This window comes from Sciurus vulgaris (genome assembly GCF_902686455.1).
Source record: "Sciurus vulgaris genome assembly, chromosome: 12".
Lineage (NCBI taxonomy): Eukaryota > Metazoa > Chordata > Mammalia > Rodentia > Sciuridae > Sciurus > Sciurus vulgaris.
Window position 1 is genome coordinate 41,019,790 of NC_136473.1, and position 17,363 is coordinate 41,037,152.

The window sequence follows — 17,363 nt, forward strand, 5'->3', positions numbered from 1 at the left end:
TACATAGTTCCAAATATCTCATAACTGTAATTACCTTCTTTTAGAAAGAAAAAGTTAGTGTTTTACTCTTATCTACAATACATTGAAGAAACTTGTAATTTTCCTGAATGTATCAAACAGAATAGTGGGCACACTTTAATGGATCAGAGAAGCAACTGTGAATACTGAATAGTACTGCAGAAAACCCAGTAATATTATTCTCCCTCACAGATAGTTCCAAACAAACTGAGTTAACAATTATTGATTATGACTTTTTTAGATTTGCATTTTAATAAGCATCAATCTTTAGACAAAGTCCAATTCTTGCAAAGTTTTAAAAATAAAGACATTGATAACTTCTGATAAAAATACATTGTAGATATATATCAAGTATATACTGCCTTTTTATCTTTTTGCTTTTTCCCAGGATTTTTACCATAGAATTTCAAAATTAAATACTTTTCTAAAAAAAAGAAATTCTTTTAATTTTCTAGGTCTTGGTAGAGAAATATAAAATCATTTCAAAACTATTATGCTTTTACAATTTTTGTGTAGATGAATCTGAAATAAAAAATGTGAAATCTTTCTTTCAGTAATTATATTACTTTCATCACAACTTTTTGTCAATACCAACTAGAAATTTTTAAGTTAAAGATATATAGATTTCCAAATGGTACCTTCAACATTCTAAATATAAAACTAATTGTGCTAAAAAAAGTTTTTTTATTCTCTATAAATAAGAAAATATTGATGAGTTATTAACCAAAATTTATTCAAGATATTGAAAGAGTCTAGGACTCTAGTCCAGAACTAGAATGGCCATATGTCATGGTTTGCCTACATAGTTCTGGTTCATGTTTGTCCCAACATTTTAAGTTAGATGATAATTTAAACAAAGTCTAGTAATTCAAAATAAATACCTTTGAGTTTCCTTCAATAAGAACAGGAGGTGAAATGAAGGATGATGTCACTGTTTCTTTCTCATGAGGCAATGTTTTGACAGACAATGACTCTTGATTTTCTTTGCTGGATGATTCCATTGTAAGTGGAATATCATGGTTCTCTGATGGAGATGTATGGGGTAGAGCTTCCTCAGTTGAAACTTCATTTGAAATCTCTAAAACAGCTGATTTATCTTGAGAATTGAGGATCTGTGAAAGAGCTGAAATAGCAGAGCTAGATCTTTTCTTCTCTGAGCTTTAGAATCACAAAACATCTGTTATTAGATTATGTAAAGAACATTATTTGCAACTGAAGAATTATTTTCATAATCAAGAAGGATGTTAAGTAGGTAATTATAATTATTAATTAACTAATGATAATATAAATATGAAATTGATATGAGATAACAAGTTAAAGATAGTGATAAATCTGGGATTTAAAATAGATGCATAAAATTAACTCATTTAAAATATTTCTACATAATAGCTGTCCGATATTATAACAGGGCACAACACAAGAAAGATTTGGTTAATCAAAGTAGAACACAGGATGGTTTGGAAATTGCCCTTTAATCACATTTATTCCAAAACTATTTTTCCACGATTTAATATCAGAATGAAAACAGAAATATTTCCATTGCAATTTTGATATTAAAGGATCACAAATCAATTCCCAAGTTCTGAGTTAGTTTTCTTTAAGGTAACAGGCATTTATTTTCTACTAACTGGCAGAGGATCAGCTTTCCTAGTTCCAGAAATAGAATGACCATATGTCATGGTTTGCCTACATAGTTTGGCTTATGCTTGTCCCAAAATTCTAAGTTAGATGATAATTTAAACAGTCAAACTACCTATGCTATCTATAAAAATTTAACTGCTTTCTTAGTCCTATCATGTGCCAGGTTTTGATGGTTCTTCATCTTATCAGCTAATGCTCTAGTTGACATAATTTGTGTAAGGTTTATTGTAAAGTATGTAAAATAATTTCAATTTTGGTCTCAGAAACAAAATTTTTAAAGTAACTACTGCCACCTATCTGATATTTGTTAATTAAGGATGAATTTCAAACACCAGAGTATGGATTATAAAAAAGAGAAGTAAAGTGGGAAGGACATTCCTGAAGAGAAAAGTGCAAGGTGGGTGGTGGTTAAAAGACATAACTGACAACAAACAGACTTTTGTGATGCTATTATAAAGCAGATTCCAATATTAAAGTAGAGAATAGGAGGATTCCTGTCCTCAATAGTTAAGGATAGCATATCATACTCAAACATGATTTAATAGTTTTATTAGTACTTGAATTTAAAATGACTAATTGTAAAATAAAGTACAATAATCTTCTAATGATCATTTTTTAAAGGCATACCCTAGAGCACTATTCAGTCACTGAAGCATAAAAATGGTCCAAGAAGATAATGTAAACTGATACTTAATCACAAGCATACCTACAGTTATGACATGGACTACCACTTCTGCCAGTAAAATTACCATTTAGCTAAAAGTAGAAAGCAAAACATTTTAAAAGATTTTGAAATGGTTATTATGGTATAAAATTAATCACTGGATTCTAAACAAGCACATTATCTTATTATAACATAAAGAAAATGTGGAAATCCCAATAAGGTCATAAATACTAACATAAACTTCATTTATAACCCTATTCCCACTGGGGCATTCCCTTCTGTTATCTCCTGCAATGAAATAACCATGATACTTCTGCTGAAGTGATCAGGAATGAAAAATACTAAAAAGGATGCAGTTTGCATCAACCAAAGCCAAGAAGTGAAACTAGGAAAACTTTTAATGCCTTGCTACTTATCTGAATAATGAAGAACAGAAGAAGTAGGAGGACTACATGGAAGGTAGTCTACACTCACACTAAAATAATACTGATGATAACAAAGTAAGTGATTTGCTCCCTCCCAATGCTTTGATAATATTTCAAAAACAACCTATAGTTTGTCAATCTTTTTAATTTGTATCTTTTGCTACCCATTTTATATTGATTCTTTCTAGTCATCATTGAATATTAAAAATAAAACAGTATAACTATGAGCATTTATTTATTAATGTATTTTTATTGGTTCTTTTTAGTTATACATGACAATAGAATTTATTTTTACATAATTATAAAAGCACGGAATATAATTTATTCTAATTCAGACCCTAGTACTTCTCCTTCCCCTCCACAGTTCTTTCCCTCTGTTCCTTTCCCTCTGTTCTACTGATTTTTTGAGCATGTATTTTAACAATTTTTGTAAAAGTATGTTGCCACACTTCAACAATACTGAGGGGGTATAAAGAGAAAACTTCCTCCTCCTTGCAAAAGCATTTGTTAATTCAGAAGTTCTTATCTAGAAAATAGATCTATAAGGGTACAGTCTATTATGCATAGCAACATAAACACATCATGACAAATAATACCTCAATACATAGTCATCCATACAAAAGGGAAAATCACCCTTGTATATCGGCCCAGACTGTTCTTTCTTCTTCTTCTTAGTCTTCTTTTTTTCTTCTTTCCAAGACCTTTTTTTTCAGGAACTTTTCTTAACGCCATTCATTTTCTAAACTGTCAACACAATCTCCAACCCATGCCCTCCTTCCCCTTCAGAGGGGGAAAAAAAAAAAAAAACTCTCTCCCAAGTATTGACATATACATAGAACTTTTAGTTATCAGTACAAATATAGAGAAAAAAGTTTGATATTATTATCTATAATAATGCAAGATATGGAATACATTTCTGTATACAAGAAAAAACAAAAAGATACAGGACTCAAAGTGTACATTATAGTACAATATGAAATGATTCTAAAAATTAACTTTTTAGAAGATATCAATATAGGGAATGTAAGAGTCAAAAGTTACTACAAATATTTTGATACTTTAAAAAAATTACAAATATCATTATTAAAAATCTTCATAATGACCACTTTTAGACTATTCAACTAAAAATAAACATGAAAGTAAAAAATCCAACATTTCTAAAAGACTGGAAAACTTAAAGGTTAAAATACTGGGAATTATCTCACCTAGAAAAGTAAGGCTGATGGACTACTAAGAAATAGATTGTGAATGTGTAAATAATTCTTACCATGACAGTGCTATGTACCTGACTCCAACAATGTTGTTATTGAAATAATGAGAAATAGGACTTAAACTATAAGGAAATTATACAGGACAAAAACAAAACCATTCTAACACTAGAAAAAATTATTGATCCATGGAGATGATGGACATGTTTTTTCTTGAATGGACTGGATTAATATCTCACTACTTGATAGCTTGGCACTCTCAAAGTCTTTCATTAATACCTAGAATATTGGAATGTGTGAGCTCCTTCCAAATGCTATTTTCCCAACAAGACTAGTTCCCCCTTATCAGGAAACTTCATAGTTCCAGAATCACCTGTTTTCCCCTGCTCTCCCCCAAGTTCTCTTTTAATTTGTGAACTGGTATGTGGATAGGATTCTTCCTTTACTGTCCATCAGATGCCTCTACCCAAACAAGCCTTGTCCAAGATGAGAGACTGGAGTGTCATATGTGCTCTGGTGCCACTGTGCTTACAGTTCATTCTCAATAAATCTTATTTAGCATAGCTGCAGTACATGATTCATCTGAGTATCACAGCTTTTGAACATAAAAATTTTGTGTCACCGCTAAAGTGGTAATAACCCCACTGAAAACCTTACACCAGAAAAACCCCTTAGTTGAAATGGCCAATATCTCAGTAACTATATTGGATATAATAGTCATAGAATTCCCAGAGAGGACGAATTATTTGGCCTAAATAGAATAGCTAGAGATCAGTTATTCACAGAGTAACGGGGCAGTATATTTGCTACAAAGGAAAAATCTCTAGCAATGTGTTTATAAGCAGGTAGCTACAAAGTAAAGTTTACTTGAGGAAAAGATAAGGAGGCTAGGCTCAGGAGAGCCTAGAAAAAAGATTACAAGTATGACTGAAAGTTAACATGCCAATGCCAAATCCTGAAAAGGATTTTAAAAAATTTCATGGATGGAGATGCTCTATCAGGTGGCCTCCAGTTTATATCCTGGGCACTGAGTCTAAGTTTCCCTAATAGACAACAATTCACAATTCATTGCTAGAGTAATCATTCTTATATGTTTGCCCTTGTTTTTTTTCCCAACTTTACCCATATACCTTTTCCCTTTGCTAGTTTTGCTTTGTATTCATGTTCTGCAATAAATCATAGCCACTGTAATGACTATGTGCTAGGTCCCATGAGTCCTCTCAGAAAGTCACTCAATCTAACATAATTGGCATCAGATGTGAGATTCACTAGCATTATGCTGACTCACCAGAATATGGAGAAAATTTTGTTTGAAAGGATAACGAGAGCTGCTGTCAAAAGGGGAATCTGAAAATGATACAAGCAAGTCCAGGAGAATTGGCTTGCTGGTTCCACTGGCTGCTTTTGGTGGTACAGGTAAAAGAGAATGTATAACGTCTGATTTTTGTTCTCTCTTCCAGATGAGAGGAAAAAGGACCTAAAACTTTCCAAAGGTGGGGTTTGGAAGAGCCAAAGGCATAAAAATTTATTTGTAGTTATTCTTTCCGATAGATGGGAGTTAAAAAAAGATTTAACCAGTTTCCAGGGTGCTAGAGTAAAGCTTTAAATAAACCAGATTAAAAAATATGTGTGTGTGTGGGGGGGGGGTGAAGAGTGGAATGTAATCCTCCAGACTTCGCTTGTCTAGCTCTTGCTACTACTGAAACTTTCATGTCTTTCCCTCTGCATTCCCTGAAATACCTCTGCAATTGTATGGTTAACCTTATAAACACCAAATTCTCTGCTAGAATAAATTGGTGAAGAGAAAAAAGAATATTTAATAGTTCTGTATTTTGGAGATATTGCATCTGATATAAAATTGTATATGTTTAATAAATGCTAGAGGAATCATTCTGATCAGGGAAAGGTTCAAAGAAAAAGTGTTCATGGGACACTGTTTCCTTACATCTTGCTTCCAAGGGTGCTTTGAATTTAAATTCTTTCAATATTGAGAATAGAACAGATTTCATAATTAAGGGTATGTCTATGGATGGAGGTGGGGGGAACCTCAGCACCATAGGAGGTCCCGGGGAGAAAGAAAGCATTAATGATCTCTTTGTTTCTCAGAAATGTTCCAGAAGTTTCCCTATCTTCCTGTGCTGCCTAACCTGAGCGGACTCCATAATGCTGATTAGGAGACAATAGAGGGTGGCCAATTCTTGCACTTTCCATTCAGAACACCTTCAGATGTCATATACACTTGCCAGGCAGATGAACAGAGTCATTGACAAAAAAAGGGGGCAGGGGGAGCAGGAAGGGGACTGATTGATTTTACAAAGTCCTTAAAAAAAGAACTCAACTAATTCAACTGGACTGGACTAGGAGGTCTAAGGAAGAGGAACCATAGTGGGAGACCCACACATGGGCCCTGTTAAGCTGAACTGCCTAACATATAGCTAACAATTGTAAAGCCTTTGTTTCCAGGAGTACCACTGTGCTCTCTGAAATTATACTTCTTGTATATGTGCTCCACCTATTATGATCATGCCTCACCTCTGGTCGGGTTCAACTTGTTGCCCAGAGTTTTGCTATACCTGAATTGGTGCCTTAAGTCAACTAAAAAAGGTCAGCACAGAAAATTAAGGATAAAGCCATACAGCTTTCTAAGATATGGTTAAAGGAATTTTTTTTAATTGAAAATCATAAATTTACATAGGGCAATATTGTTTGATTCATTGTTATTTTTTCCCTTCCCCCCACCCCTCCAACCCCTCTTTTCCCTCTATACAGTCCTTCCTTTCTCCATTCTTACCACCCACCTTATCCCTAACCCTAAACCTAATCCTAACCCTAATGCTAACCCCTCCTACCCCCCCCCATCCGCTTATCAGCGAGATCATTCGTCCTTTAGTTTTTTGAGATTGGCTTATCTCGCTTAGCATGATATCCTCCAATTTCATCTATTTGCCTGCAAATGCCGCAGGGGAGATACCATGATCATGAAGGAATTTTTTAAATTTCCTAAGTCTAGGACTCCTATAGGGCATAAATGAGATCAATAATGCAGACTGGTCTCACGATGGAGTGTAAGGCCCTAATGATAATAATTTTAATGTAAAAATTTCTTGGACAAGAACCACTGGACATCCTATAGAAGAAAGAGCAAACATAGCAGGCCTGAGATTGCTATCCTTAGAAAGGTTTAATTGCAAGTTTGGCTCTTGGCTGGCACCAGGGAACTTTGATTTTGGAAAGATTCCCACTGTGAATGTAGTTCATGCAGAACACCTGTTTATCCTTCTGAGTGACTAGAAGTTTGAAACTTGGTAGATAGAAAGTTCTATGTGACTAGCCCTTAGTAAAAATCCAGTCACTGAATTTCTAGTGAACTTCTCTAGCATTCATGCATTTTGTTACTATCCATTGCTGAACAACTGTGTGACTTCACTGGGAGAGAATGCTTAGAAACTTGCACCTTGTTTCTTCTGGATTTTTCCCCGTGCACCATTACCCTTTGCTGATTTTGCTTTGTATTCTCCTTCTCTGCAATAAATCATAGTCAATATAATGACTATATAAGTCCTGTGAGTTTTCCTAGTAATGGAACTAAACTAAAGAAATAAACAACTCTACTTCACTCCCTATTCTCTGTCATTCTGCAAGCCATAGAATAAACTATTGCCATTACTAATTTATGTAAGCAGCTAAGGATTAGGCAAGACATGCAACATATCTTGACTAATTTTCCTTGATAATATCTGAATTTGTCATACTTTCAGTAGGTAGGACAAAAACTACCACAATGTAAACTGCTAGTACTATCTGAACGTTCAATTACATTGATGACACTGATCTGTCCTAAAAAAGCATTGTATATTTTCTAAGCCCATCAGATTAAAGAAAAATAAATAAAAACATAATCTAGGACCTGTCATTCAACTCAATTTGGAGGCAAGGGAATCTTCATTTAGACAGCATCAAAAAAGATACATTCCATATTCTTCAAAGGAAAAGTTATAGATTCTACTGTCCCAAACACAAAAGACTTCAGGTAGTGGTGACATCATGTTCTATGCCTAGTTGATTCTTTAAAGCATCTGTATCAATGCAACTAATTTTAAATGAAAGCCCTTATACTAAAAAGCCTTGGAAGCAGCCCAGGCATCATGAAAACAAATGTTAACTTTAGATTTGCCATATCTTATATATTCACAAAATACAGAAAACTGTAAGCAACCTTTCACTGACTGAAGCCTTGGAAATAATACTTCATGTTTTTGTCACTCTCTGTATCTTTGAACTCAAAGACTTCCTTCTATTGCTAAATGGTACATTTTCTTTTGAAAGTTACTTCTAGCTTTATTACTGAGCCTAACTGGGCAGTTTTTCTTATTAAAAGGGTCAGATAGCACATCTGATCAGGGGTCAATCCTGGCCCATAGAACCTTATCTAAATTCACAAAATGTGATCTCATAACTCATTGAACACAGATGCCTCCCTTCTGTTTTAACCAAACATTGACTCAGTAAGGTCCTTGCCTGTAAGATTTGACACCTGACAAGAAAATAGGATTAACTAATGCAATATCCTCTCTCAAAGGTCACAAAATCTTATGGAATGTTGCATTCATCTACTATAGTAATAATAGGTGTTGACATTCCATGGTATCCAACGTCCTTCAAAATTGGGTAAATTTCAGGCATAATTCATGTCCATAGAGCACAATTGCCTTAGAATATCTGAATTAAATTTGTACAGCGTTCATGAATAATTGCTAATGGATAGTTTCATAGTCATTGTTATACCTAGGACAGACTTCTTAAACACACAGTTTTCTGAGGTATCTCCTGCCAAAGAAAATAGGCACAACAAATTAGCCACAAAATCAATTTTTATTTTTAATGTGGAGATGCCCAAGGGAAGGAACTGAATCTAAAGGAAAATATGTGACATGAAAAAACCAGTCAATAATGTATAATGAACATCTATACTGGGTCCCTGTTCAAATTCATTGAACCATGAAGGAAGACAAGGCCATCATTCAAAGTATTTGAATGACATAGAAGCCACCTTCATCCATCAAGTTTATTCCATTTGCCAATGAAGCCAGCCTCTTTGAAAAGCACCTACACAGTTCTTGCTGGTACAGCATTCCCTGATCACAAGTTATAGAATGTCATATCAGACAAGGGCCCCTCCTTCATGGTTGAACTCCAAGGCGCTTAGGAGTTAGGAGTCAAGAGGAAGAATAGATTCATTTTCTTTTTCCACCCCTTGCTTTGACCTCAGTACATGATGAATACAATGTATTGCCCATTTAAAAGATAAGACAATGTCTTTATACCAGGTGATTCTGCAGACATCCTCATCTGACACTGCAGTTGACCTTTGATGGTTAATGATAAGTGGTGGAACTTCTCTAAATTAATTACTTCAAACAACAATCTCACACATTTCCTGGAGAAATAATAGATTTTTTTCAGGTAAGAACTTGTCTGACTCTTGGAAATGGTCAGTGTCAAGGGAACTGACAAATGACTTTCTCTTTCCTGTTCCAGATATTAAACAGACATTCCCAAAACAATTTCTGTGGCTAGCCAGGAAACAGAGCACATAATGTGAGTTTATTATTATTATTTTCAGCTCTGTACCTTCACCTTATCTACTTGGTGACCTTATTAATATCTTTCTCCTAGACAATAACATGGAAATTGACATATTCAGGACCAGGTAAAAACCAGAGCTACTGGAGAGACTTATCGAAGAGACTCCCATATCAAAAGGCAGAGAGACAAGTCTTTATTTCTGGATAGCCCTGATGGCTCTCTCTCTTCTCCATTTTTGTTGTCTTGTAGAACAAGTCTATCAGAACTATGCTATGCTTTTTCTAATAAGCCCATTCTTCCCAATCAGGAAGCTCTCACTGCTACATGGCTAAGTAGGTAATATCTATTCTTAGAATTTCTACAATGAATCCAGCTGTCCCCTGTTCAAATATACCTCTCTATGGAATAATGTCAATTCAGAAGATATTATACCCTCTACTGCTTTTCAGATGATTAGGTTTCTTCTAAAAATGTATTTTATGCCTACAATTTGGGTCACCAGTAATGTGCTCCCCTATAAGTGCAACAAAAATAGTTAAATATCATGAGATCTCTAGAGCTTTCAATGGTAATATAACTTTTCATTTATAGGAGTTTATTCTGATAATAATTAGAAAAAACTAAATATTTTATGAGATTTTAATTTCATAATTAGATAATCCTCTCTCATACCTTCAGTGACTACTCAATCTAAGTTACTACTCCCTGTGACTCTTTAATAGACAGGGATATTTTTATTATTTTCACTTATTGACCTCTAACATTATCTTGTTCATTTGTTTTTATTTATTGCCTAGCTTTCCTATTAAAATGTAAACACATAAATGGAAAGGATATTATCTGCCTTACTTATCAATAAAACTCAATACCTAGAAAATACTTGGCATATGAAGGTGTCAAAAATATTTGTTGAATGAATGGGTTTAATGACTGACTGAGTAAATTTAATATTAATCATCTAGTCTATGGATAAAATGGGCATGCATTAACATTCTGCTTTTTTGTATGTTTTTATGCTTTATAATAAACCTAAACAGTATTGGGAGGCATACAAGTTCTAACAAAAAGACTTAGAAAGAAGTAGGTTGGATTTGTAACTCTGAAAAATAAATCACCAAGAAATAGTTTACATTTTCGTTTTTAAAGGTGTGAATTCCAATGCTGTAAAATAAGAAAAGCTAACAACACATATGATGTGAAACAATAAATTATTAAAATCTATTGTTTGATTAAATATTTGCCACTAACTCATTCCCTAAGCCAAAATAAATTCTTAAATGCTGCATAGTGCAAAAACACTGTACTTTATTGTAAGCAATACCATGTGTCTGCTCAGGTGGAGTCTCCTTACTTCACTCCCATCCACTCTCTGAAGGTTAGGAGACTTTTCCAAAGTATTTCAGAAATTCTATTAGGATCTAAGAAGTAACCCAAAATGAAGGTTGGTGAATAATATTGTGCTTTGTGCTTAATAGTTTGAACTTTTATTATATTTAGCAATATTTAACCTGAAGCTATTATGGGCAATTCTATAAAACCTATCAAATTGAAATAGTCTGTTTCATGTCATATTTCCAATTATTGTCTTAATCAAGACTCAAAACAAAATAAATGACTGGCCTTTCCCTAGACATGCTGTGTAGATTCTAAACACCGTTATCTTTACCTCAAAACAAAGTTCTGTCCATCTGGAAAATCCTTTGCTTATGTTCTCTGTGAAATTTAACCTATTTCTTAAATTAAATCTTAGTAGCCAGAAGTAATCTACCCAGAAATAATTGTCCTTCTTTTTGATGTAACTTTTTGATGACTTCTTGTAAAATGCATCATTTGTATTATCTCTACTTATTCTGTACATGTCTTATCCACTTTACCAAACGTTGAAGGTGATGGCTATGTATTTGTCACCCTTTACACCCCATAAAATCTAGCATAGTGCCTTACATAGAATGAAGTCAGTTAATACTTCCTCATTAGAGCTCAACTGAATTGAAATGAATTGATATAATACTCCTGATGTTAGAGAATATTACATCAATCAAGTTTCTAAGGGTTAAAAAAAACATTTAAGAGGAATTATTTGCTATTCATTCTATGATTTTTTTCCCTTAGTCTTAGAGATCTTACATTCCTTATCATCCTCAGTCTGTTGTTACCCAATGAACTCTTTTTCATTTACCACTTTCAATTATAACTCTCAAAAGTGATTTATCAGCAAATCAGAATGGCTTTGCTGGCCAGAATGGTTATGCTGGCTCATAACCCCCTCTTGAAGATTTTTCACAAAGGCCTATGAAAGGTGACTGAGGCTGCTATATCATGTCATTATTGAGGGTAGAGATTCTCTTTAAAATATTTTTTTCAATGCTAGGGATCAAACCCAGGCCCTGTGCACGTTAGGCAAGCACTCTCTTAACTGAGCTATGTCCCAGCCCTAAAATGCTTTTTTTTCCCCTTAAAGACAATGTTTGTATTTTCTGAGATGCATAAGTGTACAGTCTACCAAATTTATCACCAACAACTAAATGTTTGACATTAAAAGCACTAATATCAAAAGTTGTGACTTCATGTTCTTCAGAGTGGCAAATTATTGACTTTCCAGCACTTTCAAAGACTATACTTCACCATGTTCCCATAGAAAAACTAGTAGCATGTCATGCTCTACTATAATCTGAACATGAAGAGTGTCATGCTTCATTTTTATTTCTACACAGCTCATAAGATGATTTAGTTTCCATAAAAGTTGTAGGTAATTAGCAATATTTTTTCTTATTACCCCTTCAATATTCACAATACTGATCTTCCACATATAAAATGGAAAGGAATACATTACATGAAAGGTACCCATAATAAGTTTGCAAAGCAAAAAGTAAAACAATGTTTGATTTTTTCTTGAAATATAAAAAATACATACTTTAAAATATATAAATAATCTCTACAAACAAGAAAAATGGAACTTTTCAAAACTTCTGGCTATTAATCATCACAGTTACTACCTAATACTTGGTAATTCATCTAGACTGTAATTTAGAAATATTAAAAATGGTAATGAAGCACAGAAATGCATAAAATAATGCATAAGGTAATTCTCTTATCTTTTCTACATGGTAATCAAAACCAAAAAATTTTTACACATTAGGCTCTGTGAAATCAAGGAGAAATAAATGTCTCATGTACATTTGATTTGAATTCTCAATAATTTATGTCAATGACAGAAAGGAAACATTGACACAGTTTATTTTCATCAAATAAAATAACTCAATGACAGAATTTGCTGGTACTAATACATGTAGCTCAGGCTTGCTATTTCTTATTACTATTAATATGGCTAATTATACAGACTCATGAGTGAAAACCACAAATCTAACGGGATGAATCAATAAACTCAAACATTTATGTACATTCATATATATATCAAGTGACTGAGAAAAAATAACAAACAAAAATGTTTTTAAGTGAGTTATTTAAAAGTATAGGTCATGACAGGCATGGTGGTGCACACCTAAAATCCCAGTCACTCAAGAGGCTGAGGTAGAAGGATTGATAGTTCAAGGACAGCCTCAACAATTGAGAGGCTCTGGGAAACTTAGCAAGATTCTGTCACAAAATAAAAATAAGAAGGGTTGGGGATGTGGCTCAGTCATAAAGTGTTCCTGGGTTCAATTCCCAGTACCAGAAAAAAAAAATCCTATTAATCTAGGTCATGCATCTTGATGATAACTAAACTTGAAACAAGGGTCAGTTCCCACTCCATGGAAATTTAATTGTTTGTGTTTTTAATTTAAATTTTTCACTTAAAATTTTTGATTTCCATATTTTTCAGTCTTTGACAGCTAATGTTTCACGCTTTTCTCTATTTAAAATGCATTTCAAAAAATGTGCTTCAACGATATAGGTACAATATTATAAGCAAAGATATAAATCAACAAGTTTTAGACACTGAATTTTGATTGGATATTTCATCACAGATGTATGAACTGATACAATGAGAAAAAGAACAAAAATTTTTTTTTACCTTTCTTCAATTGGTCTTTGATTTTGGACAACTGAGATCTGTGATAAAGATAATAGTAAACTTAAATATACCAAATATGCATATAAAATATTTACATTAGATCATTTTTAAAAATATCATTCAAAATAGTATTCTTAGTATGACAATTGTATAATACTAAGGTTTCAAAAAAGATAAGAAATTATCATATTTTGGCATTAGAAGAGATATTATCGGGGAATAGGTCACCAAATGATACTTTATATTTCTAAATTAAGAGCAAAGAGGGTTTTATACTTTTAGCTAACAAAATTATTTTAAACATATGTTAGTTATCTAATTACTTTCAATATCCATGGAAAAGTTTATAAGGCTAATACATACAATATACTAACATGGTATTCGTTTTTATAAATTTTTATAAAATTTATGACCTGAATGCATACTGACGTGTGTGATAAAAAATGTTATAAAATCTGTGACCTTAAAAGTGTGATTTTACTAATAGGCTATCTCTTGGGAAGATGAGAGGTATTTTTCTATAGCAAAAATGTTGATTCTAGGTTTTACTCCAGACCTGAATTTCATCTAACTTGGTTTCTTTTATGCAGAAATTAGCTGGCTTACCCTTACCTACCTGAGGCAAACTTGTGTTTACCAAACTAATTTTCTTTTCTTCTTAGTCACATTGCTAGTGTACATTCCTAAGTTCCCCCTGAATTTAAATGTAGCAAAGAGAATGTGAAAGAAGATATGTCCCACTTCCAGCCTGGTCAATGAAAATTACTCATGCTTGCTCTCCATCTTCACTTCTGATAGCTGATGTCTATGCCCAGTGTGATAAGAGAAGTCCCATGTAAAGATTGCGCATGCCAGGATACCTGAGTGGCCTTGGAGACAACTCTCTACCTTGAACATTGACCTTTAACTTAAACTATTAGCATGATGAAATAAATTATAATGTTTTAGCCATTATACATTTTGTGTCTACATGTCAAAAAAGTTAGCCTTTATACTAAAACTTATCAAAAGGGATTTTCATATAGCCTATGCAGAAAACTAGGACAGAGCTAAATAAAGATGCTATAATCATTTACATAGTGCTTTACAACATAGAAAAGTAGTTTATAAGCCTTATTATATATAAATACATATAAACATATATATATATAATACTTTATATTCCTATAAAGTATTAATGTCTACCATTAACGATTTGTATATAGCCTTGTTAGTTCTTTTATTTTTGGTACTGGGGATTGAACTCAGGGGCACTCAACCACTGAGCCACATCCCCATCCCTATTTTGTATTTTATTTAGAGACAGGGTCTCACTGAGTTCCTTAGCTCTTGCTTTAGGCTGGCTTTGAACTGGAAATCCTCCTGCCTCAGCCTCCCAAGCCGCTGGGATTACAGGCGTGTGCCACCACGCCCAGCTAACCTTGTAAGTTCTTGACAAAAGAAATAATATTTTAGTTAATTTTAAAAAGACAGTTCTTCTACTAAGAAAACCTTAAAAGCAGACATGCAAACAATAAAGAACTACTTTCTCCAAATGTTATTAAGATATATATGACAGACCTTTGTATAATATAATCTAGTGTCTAGAAGAAGAAATCCAAATTTTTTTCTTTACTCCTTTTAGATTTCAGGCTTCCATTCCCAATAGTACAGGGTGATAAGTTAGAATCTCTGTGAAGACCAGATCCAAGAGCATTGGGCATTTCCAACTCAAAGAAAGCTTTACTGTTGTATGCTAATTTTAAGTCCTTTGGGTATAAACTGAGGAGTGGGATAACTGGGTCAAAAGGTGGGTCAATTCCAAGTTTTCTGTGGAATCTCCATGCTGCTTTCCAGAGTGGCTGCACCAATTTGCAACTCCACCGGCAGTGTAAAAGTGTGCCTTTTCCCCACATCTACCAATCTACTTGTAATAGGAAGCCTCTAAAATAGCCAGCTTCATTGTTTCCTACCTCAGGATATTCATGCCAATGACATATTGTTTGTTATTTGTGGGCTGTTCATGATGCTACTACTTCTAAACTTCTAATGAAAGTGATGCCATCTCTGAGATCAGGTTTTAGGCATTCTCTCTCTCTCTTGCCCTTGCTTGTATGATGTAAGTTTTCTCACGGAGAGACCCATGACCAAATGCTGATGCCTCAAGCCAGCAGCCACCAGGGATCTGAGGCCTAATGAATGCTACATTCAAACACGAGCCAGCTGGAAGTACTTCCTCCTCCACTCCACTGGGATCTCAAGATAAATGGAGTTAAGATGAATACCTTCATTACATCTTTGTGAGAGACCCTGAGCCAGAGGGCCCAACTAAGGTTCTTTTTAGTTATACACCTGGATTCTTAACTTACAAATACTGTGAGACAATATGTTCCTTTTCCGTGAAGGGTTATGGAAAATAGTATTCCTACAAGACAGTTCCCAGAGAAAAACGAAAAGACAGTGTGACTTGGGAGAAGGGAGGGAAAATTAACCAAACATTAAACCTCTCCCAGTACATCCTTTCCCAGTAATATCGGGACCCAAGGGAGAAAGCAAGCTTTCATTCCTTCCCAGTTTCATCCCCATCATCTCCACCAAAAGCAAACATTTACCCCTTCCCAACCACAGTGGGTCCTGCGAATACTGAAATGCTGAACCCTGGACTTTTACCCTTCCCCATTGCAGATGAGTCCTAGAAGGATAAAAGCGAATAGTGAACCTCTAGGTAAAAATGGGTCCCAGAGGAAGGAAGATAAGCAGTGAACACCGACATGTGAGCTTGTCCCAGTGACAATGAGTTTCAACCTTTTTACAACTGCCTTCCTGAGTTAAAATTTTGACCTGCACAACTATGTCCCTGACTGTCCAAACAGCATGTCTGCAGTCTCCAATGATTGATTCACCCTCATTGCAAACTATAAAATCCAGACTCCTTCTGTAACCTGGGGGCCATCTCCAGATCCAGAAAATGAACCCTCCCATCCTGATCAATTGACTTCCCTGCAGAATAAAGGAAAGCTTGCTGGTTCAAGGTCTGTTTCCTATCTCCTGCCTCTGTTATTTGGTCACCATGAGCTTACAGTCTGAACCACTAAATTCTGGGGTAATTTTTATGCAGCAAAAGGTAAGTGAAATAGTACCTGTTATGGTTTGGATATGAGGTGTCCTCATATGAGCCAATGCAAGAAGATTCAGAGGAGAATTATATCAGTGATTTAATCCCATTATAGGGATTGATAGAGTGGTAATTGAAATGATAGGGTGTGTCTGAAGGAGGGGGAAATTGGGGCATGGTTTTGGATACGTATTTGTATCTGGTGTGTGGACTCTCTGTTTCCTAACGATGTTAGCTGCTTCCCTCCACCACACTCTCCACCATGATGTTCAGCCTCACCTCCAAGCCTGGAGGAATAGAAATGGCCTTCTGTGGACTAAGACCTCTGAAACTGTGAGCCCTCAAACTTTTCCTCCTCTACAGTTGTTCTGGTCAGGTCCTTTAGTCACAGCAGAGAAAAAGCTGACTAAAACAATATTTTTTGATTCTCAATCAAACAAGATGAATTTTAGCAATGAGGAAGGGAAGAAACAATTTTTCAAGAAAAAAGAACAAAATATGCAAAATCCTGAATGTGACAGAAAACACAGCAAGTTCAATGAACTTAAGTACAATGTAGCTAAATTATAAAATATATATGATATTTCACTTCACATAAAACATATATGTGAAGTGCATTACAAAAGCCTATATAATAGCCTGGAGGTCAAGACTTAGATCTCAGGAAAGGATTGACAAAGTTCAAATAAAGTTCAAAAAATTTCTGAATCCA

At 34.3% G+C, this 17,363-nt stretch overlaps 2 protein-coding genes across 3 annotated transcripts in view; both read right to left on the reverse strand.

Moving 5' to 3' along the window:
* The window catches only part of LOC306641042 (uncharacterized protein), an 87,098-nt gene extending 86,067 nt beyond the window's left edge, over nt 1–1,031 (reverse strand). For both annotated transcript variants that reach the window (XM_079105889.1, XM_079105888.1), the window contains exon 1: nt 900–1,031. In XM_079105889.1, the coding sequence (XP_078962015.1) occupies nt 900–1,019 (120 nt within the window). In that variant the 5' untranslated portion in view covers nt 1,020–1,031. The remainder of the gene's footprint in view (nt 1–899) is intronic.
* Nucleotides 1,032–9,042: 8,011 nt separating this feature from the next.
* The window catches only part of LOC306641039 (coiled-coil domain-containing protein 7-like), a 140,906-nt gene continuing 132,585 nt past the window's right edge, over nt 9,043–17,363 (reverse strand). Inside the window, exons 17-18 of the mRNA XM_079105870.1 lie at nt 13,558–13,595; nt 9,043–10,960 (exon numbers count right to left, since the gene is read on the reverse strand). Of these exons, the coding sequence (XP_078961996.1) occupies nt 10,954–10,960; nt 13,558–13,595 (45 nt within the window). The 3' untranslated portion in view covers nt 9,043–10,953. The remainder of the gene's footprint in view (nt 10,961–13,557; nt 13,596–17,363) is intronic.